General features: G+C 31.8%; 1 protein-coding gene across 1 annotated transcript; it reads left to right on the top strand.

The window, feature by feature from the left end:
- Positions 1-625: 625 nt before the first annotated feature.
- LOC144558687 (tonoplast dicarboxylate transporter-like) lies at positions 626-3,710 on the top strand. Its single transcript, XM_078307532.1, has 6 exons — positions 626-1,187; positions 1,483-1,969; positions 2,074-2,117; positions 2,209-2,304; positions 2,705-3,215; positions 3,341-3,710. Exons 1-6 carry the CDS (start codon positions 771-773, stop codon positions 3,373-3,375), a joined length of 1,590 nt encoding a protein of 529 aa, XP_078163658.1. The 5' UTR covers positions 626-770; the 3' UTR covers positions 3,376-3,710.
- Positions 3,711-8,211: the final 4,501 nt, after the last annotated feature.

The raw sequence follows: 8,211 nt of genomic DNA, 5'->3' as shown, positions 1-8,211 counted from the left end.
TCCTCAAAAAGATAAAAACAAGGAAAAAAACACGGCAGAAAAATATTACCATTTGTTTGCAAGTTTACTCAAGCTACTATTCTAAATGGAAATAAATGTATAAAAGATATGTACCTTGGAAATAAAGATTCCATTTAATCATTCAATGGTGGGGCCTACATCCAAGCCATATCGGGTCAACACACAACAGATTAGGGGTGCGGATACGGATAAGATATGATTTTAAATTTTAATTATTTGTAATTAAATAGTAAATATATAGTTTAATATATATTATGAAAACATTTATGTTATTCACTATTATGAAAACCGGATATCTGTATTCGTATCTATTTAATATCCGATCCATATTTGTATCCGTCTAATATCCAATCCGTATCCGTATCCAAAAAATAAAAGTGGATACATATATGATTTTACCACTATCCGATCCGTTTGCACCCCTAACCCAGATCCATACATTTCTTCAGACAAGGAGAATTATACACGTTAGTTACCAATTTTTATAATCCAAAATATTACAATTGATAAAATCCTACTTTAAATCTAGAAAACGTTATTTATCAGTTTTTAAGCAATTGTGTTCTGATCCAACGACAAACTACTAACGCAATCTCCATCCAAGTCATTTTAGAAAATTCCAGCTTCACAACCTTTTCCATTTATCTCAGTTACTAACCTATAAAAGACCAAACTTTCTCAAACAGCCACACAAAACAAAAAGAAGGAAGAAATCAAAACTGCCAAAACAAAGCACAACACCCTCTGCAATGGTGGATATCAACACAGCTCAGTCCAAAGAGCCTCTCCTACCAATACATGAAGAAGCAACTACTACAACAAATAACACATCTTCTGTACTAAAAGCAATTATAGCCAACAAATATATACAAATTGCATCTGGACCCCTAGCATCTGCTCTAATTTGTCTCTTTGTCAATGGTCCAAGTTCAAGCCGAAACATGCTGGCGGTGCTTGCCTGGGTTTTTCTCTGGTGGCTGACAGAAGCGGTGCCTATGGCCGTTACGTCTATGTCACCACTTTTCCTTTTCCCTTTGTTTGGTGTATCGTCGGCCGACAGTGTGGCAAAGACATATATGGATGATGTTATATCCCTGGTTCTAGGTAGCTTTATACTGGCATTGGCTATAGAGCACTACAATATTCACAAACGCCTTGCTCTAAATGTGAGTGAAATATATGATATTAAATAATTTATTATTTTTTGTTGTAAATTTACAGATTTACTCGAGAAATTAGGGTAATGTATCAGTATATCTGGTATTATAATTATTTTAATTTTATGGTGTCCTTCAGGAAAATAGATTAATAATCCAACATTAGTGACAGAGAGGAAGGTTTCAGGAGTGGGGACTTGGGACTCGGATTTTAAAACTAAATATAAATTGATCAAACAATACACAAGACAATAAGTTATTTATTTAAATTATTAATGAAAAAAATATATATATATACTAACAGATAACCTCCCTCTTCTGTGGAGACCCACTAAACCCGTCTCTCCTCCTCCTTGGCATTTGCGGAACAACGGCCTTTGTCAGCATGTGGATGCACAACACTGCTGCGGCACTCATGATGGTTCCAGTCGCCACCGGAATCCTACAGCGGCTGCCTGATACGTCCAACATGTCAGGAAACAACACAGACGTGCAGCGCTTTTGCAAAGCAGTGATTCTTGGTGTCATCTACTCCACAGCAATTGGGGGTATGAGCACACTTACTGGTACTGGGGTTAACCTAATACTTGTTGGAATGTGGCAAAGCTACTTCCCTCAAGAGGCACCAATTAGCTTCAGTTCTTGGTTCATGTTTGGGTTTCCCTTCGCCATTATTTTGTTCTTTGTTCTCTGGATTGTGTTGTGTTTGTTATACCTCACAAAGAGCATGGGAAAGTCACTGTCGGTGTATTTGGATAGAAACCATCTCAAAAGGGAACTTGAATTACTTGGTATTTATCCCTCTCTAACTTAATAGTTCCTTTCTCTATTTCATATATAATTGGGACAGTGTTATAAGAGTATAAAATCATACACTGTCAATGAATTATGGCAGGTCCCATGGATTTTGCTGAGAAGATGATTTTGACTATTTTTGGGGTAAGAAATTGACAGTTTCTTATTTTAACTTTTCAAATATATTCTGAGTCTAATAAATTTCATTTTGAAATTTGGAAATAATTATGTGCAGGGGTTGATTGTGCTATGGATGACAAGAAGCATAACAAATGATGTGCCTGGTTGGGGTGCACTCTTCCATGATAATGTTGGCGATGGCACTGTTAGTGTAAGTTCAGCATAAACCTTTCACTTACATTTTTATAAACAAGATACTTTATTTAATTGAATCACTATATAACCTAGAAGGTTCCAATTAAATATGATCTCTTTAATTTACAATGTAATATATGTATGTGGGTAATAAGTTAAATAGGTCAACACAAGCATTTACATTATAACACCGGTTGAATCTAATTTTGGGACTGACGCATATCCGACATACCTATTTCTACTTATTTCAATCATTTTGATATGTTCTATCTGTTTTCCATTTAGGAATTTGGCGCCTAATTATCAAATGAGAATAACAAAAATAAGAAATTATGCTGGAAAATTGGTACTGGTACGGTTCCCAGAATGAATTGTGGACTGGTACTGACAAATAAACGCCATCTGAATTTTTGTAGGTGATGATGGCAACCTTGCTCTTCATAATACCAAACAAGAAGAATGATGGCGAAAAGCTAATGGATTGGAACAAATGCAAGAAGCTACCCTGGAATGTTGTTCTCCTACTTGGTGCTGGTTTTGCTATAGCAGATGGGGTCCACACCAGCGGTCTCGCCGACGAATTGTCAGACAGTCTCGGCTTCCTCAAAACTGCACCATACATAGCTATCGCACCATTAGCTTGTCTTGTTAGTGCAACAATTACAGAGTTCACGTCCAACAATTCTACCACGACTCTGGTTGTACCATTGCTGATCGAGTTGGCTCGTTCTATGGATGTCCACCCGCTACTGCTCATGGTACCTGGTGCAATTGGTGCACAATTCGCATTTCTCTTGCCGACCAGTACACCATCTAATGTGGTCGGCTTTGCCACGGGACATGTTACGATCAAGGATATGATCAAGGTTGGGCTGCCTCTTAAGGTAGCAGGTGTTGCATTGATAGCTTTGTTGATGCCGACATTAGGTGAGATAATTGAATATTTTAAATTGTGACTTGCACATAATTTTTTGGTGATTTTGCTTGCTAATTGTTGAAATTTGATAATTTTGAATTACATATATGTTATTTATTTTTTTTCTGGTTGGCAGGTGCTTATGTTTTTGGGACAGACAAGATTGTATAGCTCTGAAGAGGATATAGATTGGATGAATGCTGCCTGCATCAGTACATCCTATTTTTTTTTTGTATCATACATATATTTTTCATTATTTCTTATAAATCTTTTTTTTTTTTTTCACTCTTGCACAGTTGCACTAGTGTCATGTTTTTCATGTAAAACTATGGATATAGGACTTCAAAAATCATTTATTCCACAAGAAAAAAAAAGATTGAAATTTGAAGGGGAAAAAAAACAAAAAGTTAGCTCGCTTGCAGTAACTCTTCTGGTCCATCCGATTGAAATATATAAATTCGTGTTCGAAGAATTTCTATGGTCAGAAATATATGAATTCGTGTGGCCATTAAGGTGCGTGCGTTTTACTGTAATTATGCTTTTCTCACTTTACTTTTGCTTATCCGAACAAAAGTTGAAAACCAAGCTGGGTTTAATAGGAGTAGAACTTGGGTGTTCTTGAGAACATTAAAAGTTTTTTGGTGAGTTTAACTTACAAATTTATCATATTAGTTTCAAACAACGAATCCAATTCGTTGAAACTGATATATTTCACGATACGTTTATATACAAAAATTATAAAATAATAAATTAATTAGTATAAAGTCAAGTAATCAAAAAATAATAAAATTAATTATTAAAATTAATTTATAATTTTTTTTACTATGACTTTGTACTAAATTAGATCAAAGAATGATAAAATAAATTCAGTTCGTTCGTAACAGTCCAATTCGCGTCATGATTCATTAGCATTTGATCCACAGAAATATTGAAGTGGTACACACAAATATTAAAGTGATGGTGTACATACCGAGTTTTTTAAAAATACCCAAATTTATAAATATTTTATTATAAATAACCACATTTTCGTCAAAATTTTATTTTTGCCCAAATCGTACAGATTATTTACGGTTTCAATTAAAAATTCAAACCGTAAATATTCCTTACGGTTTGAAAAAAAAAATTATTTAAAAATTCGGACCGTATATAATATTTACGGTCCGGATTTTTTTTTTTAAAATATTTTTTAGCCCAACTTTGCACCTCTGGTTAACATATCAAAACACCTTCAAAAATCATGAAAATTTACCGACATGCATTCTTGACTTCATAGAATAAGACTGAGCCCAAATTTGCACCTTTGATTAACATATCAAAACACCTTCAAAAATCATGAAAATTTACCGACATGCATTCTTGACTTTATAGAACAAGACTGTGAATTTTCATATAAAATCTCAAAACAGATCGTGAGATATCGGCTCTTAAAAATTGTCCGAACTGCTGAAGGAGTGCTTCTAAGCCCAAATTTGCACCTCTGATTAACATATCAAAACATCTTCAAAAAATTATGAAAATTTACGGACATGCATTCTTGATTTCATAGAACAAGACTATGAAGTTTCATACAAAATTTCAAAACAGATCGTGAGATATCGGCTCTCAAAAATTGCCCAAACTGCTGAAGGAGCGCTTCTGAGCCCAAATTTGCACCTCTGATTAACATATCAAAACACCTTCAAAAATCATGAAAATTTGATATGTTAATCAGAGGTGCAAATTTGGGCTCAGAAGCACTCCTTCAGCAGTTCGGGCAATTTTTGAGAGCCGATATCTCACGATCTGTTTTGAGATTTTGTATAAAACTTCACAGCCTTGTTCTATGAAGTCAAGAATGCATGTCGGTAATTTTTTCATGATTTTTGAAGGTGTTTTATTATGTTAATCAGAGGTGCAAATTTGGGCTCAGAAGCACTCCTTCAGCAGTTCGGGCAATTTTTGAGAGCCGATATCTCACGATCTGTTTTTAAGATTTTGTATGAAACTTCACAGTCTTATTCTATGAAGTCAAGAATGCATGTCGGTAAATTTTCAGGATTTTTGAAGGTGTTTTGATATGTTAACCAGAGGTGCAAAGTTGGGTTAAAAAAAAAAATCAGACCGTAAATATTATATACGGTCCGAATTTTTAAATAAAAAAATTCAAACCGTAAGGAATATTTACGGTTTGAATTTTTAATTGAAACCATAAATAATTTGTACAGTTTGGGCAAAAATAAAATTTTGACAAAAATGTGGTTATTTATAATAAAATATTTATAAATTTAGGTTTTTTTAAAAAACTCGGGTGTACATAAATTATGAAACGAATTAGACGATTTCGAGCGGACATTGAACCTATTTAAATCCATTGTCCATCCAACGAGTTCCCCTTCCCAAGTTTTATATTTTTTGGAAACCTTTTACTATTTATTAAGCCAATTTAAAATCGCTAATTTAAAAAAACAGTAAAAAAATTCTAGATCATTGGAAATAACGATTTTAAAACTAGCTTAATAAATAGTAAAAAAAATTTCAAAAAATATAAAATTTGTTCTCTAGACACATTTTAATATAAATTGAATGTTTAATAGTTTGAATCAACTGTTTGGACTTTAAATATGTAAAAACCGAAACGTATATTCCACGGTCTAGGAACAAACGTTTAGACACTGAGGTTCTTTTTTGACATTCATATCATAATTAAAAAACAATCTAAATTTAGTAATATAACGTGCGGTATCTGAGATGATCCGAATTCGTCCAAATGGCCATAATTAGTGGTAAGAAGCGACAATTAATCCTAGGAAGCTGATACGAGTACCCGCACTTGAGTACCCGCACCTAAACTGCCATAACTGCTTGTGGGGACTACAACCGTTCCAGATCTGTAACTTTTTTTTTTAATATTAATAGTCAAATCTTAAAGTATGTAGTCCAAAGAACACAAGTATTTATATCTATATAGTAAACAATGTAAATGATAAATTAATTATTTTTAAATAATCGTACCCGCATCTTTTTTTGAAATTTCTGACGTCGAACCCGCACCTAAACTGTCATAACTGCTTGTGGGGACCACAACCGTTTCAGATCTGTAATTTTTTTTAATATTAATAGTCAAATCTTGAAGCATGTAGTCCAAAGAACACAAGTATTTATATCTATATAGTAAACAATGTAAATGATAAATTAATTATTTTTAAATAATTGTACCCGCACTTTTTTTTGAAATTTCTGATGTCGTACCCGCATTAGGAACCACTCAAATGACATTGGGGGACCACAACTGCATGTGGGGACCACTAAAAACTGCCAACTAAAAAATATTAACTATAAATATTGACCAAAAAATGTTCACTTAGCTGATATGCTGCTAATATTATTTTAACTTATATTTATACCTATATATTGTTATATTTACATACATTTAATAGAGTGTTTATAGATATGTTGTATACTTATGCAATTAATTAATTGCATTTGTTCTATAATTACTAAATGAAGTATTTATATCTATACTACATTGTGCTTATAGCAATCTCAAAAAGTGTTTATAACCATACAGTTATCATAAAAGCAATAATTCACATATCAGTTATCTTGGATAATTCATATCCTTAAAACTCTAAAATTACCACTTACATATATAGATAATTACCAATAACATAGACAATTCATATCATTAAACATTTTTAATATGATCAATCTCGACTCCTTTATTTTGTACAACATATAACTCATTGTTCAAAGGAGTACATGTTCAGATTCAAATCAAAATCTCTATTATCAACATAATCAACCTCAACTCTTGCATTTCCATCTATATCAGATTGTTCACCTTGAAAATTGACTGTTCAAGTTGTATATAATATTTATGTATATGTATATGTATATGAAATATTTATGTATATAATATTTATGTATATGTATATGTATATATATGTATATGTATATATTTGTATATGAAATATGTATATAATATTTATGTATATGTATATGTATATATATGTATATGTATATGTATATATATGTATATGTATAGATATGTATATGTATATAATATTTATGTATATGTATAGATACATATACATATATATATACATATATTATACATATACATAAATATTATATACTTATACATATCTATACATATACATATACATATACATATACATAAATATTATAGACATATATATATGTATATACATAAATATTATATACATACACATATATTATTAAAAAAATGAGTTTATAAAAAAAATCAAACCATGGATATTTTTTTTCTCCAAACTCCAAACTCTAACAAAAAAAAAAAAAAAAATCCGGGCCGCAGAAAAATTCTGCGCTCGGAATAAAAAAAAAAAAAATTCGGGGCGCAAATTTTTTCTGCGACCTGGGTATTTTTAAAATTTCACTCAAAATCTGGTTATTTTTAATAAAATAAATTTTTTTTTTGGGTATTTAAAAAAAAATCGGAAAACTAAGCCTTGGGCGGAGGGAACAGAATAAAATATAGAGATCCAGCTTTTTAAGCATAGGTAGAAAAATTGAACTTTATTAGCAAACAATTATTCAGTTCGGTGGGAAAAGATCGAGTATCCAGCAGGTTTGTAAGGTTGGATCAGTGACGCAATATTGGATTAATATGTACAATAATTATGTATTGTATACTGTTATTTATACTCGATTAAAAGTGATTATATGCGTCTTATTATTTATTGAGCATTAATGTGTCATATAGAGTGTAGATTTTTAATGTGTAGAACTTAAGATGTAATATTTAATTTTATGATGAGTTGAATTGAATAATTACCACATTAGACAGTCAAGGGTATCTTGGACTGGTTATTATGATTTGGTCTTCAGAATACAAGGTTATCTTGAATTCATATCTCATTATCCCATTAGATGAGAGTGTGAGAGACTTTGAAAAAGGCATAACAAAGGAGCCTCTCTAAAGAGCCTTGCTATTCTGGAATAATCGAATCAGTGGCGCTCTCTCATACAAGATAGTCATGGATTAAG

This window comes from Carex rostrata, chromosome 8, assembly GCF_964058835.1.
Source record: "Carex rostrata chromosome 8, lpCarRost1.2, whole genome shotgun sequence".
Lineage (NCBI taxonomy): Eukaryota > Viridiplantae > Streptophyta > Magnoliopsida > Poales > Cyperaceae > Carex > Carex rostrata.
The sequence above is the reverse complement of the archived record's forward strand: the minus strand, read 5'-3'. Positions and strand labels throughout refer to the sequence as shown.

Excerpts from the sequence above, each read along its gene's own strand:
- LOC144558687 (XM_078307532.1), top strand. The coding sequence starts at position 771 with ATGGTGGATATCAACACAGCTCAGTCCAAAGAGCCTCTCCTACCAATA. Across the intron at positions 2,118-2,208 it reads TGATTTTGACTATTTTTGGG|GGGTTGATTGTGCTATGGAT; the intron begins GTAAGAAATTGA and ends AATTATGTGCAG. Across the intron at positions 3,216-3,340 it reads TTTGTTGATGCCGACATTAG|GTGCTTATGTTTTTGGGACA; the intron begins GTGAGATAATTG and ends TCTGGTTGGCAG.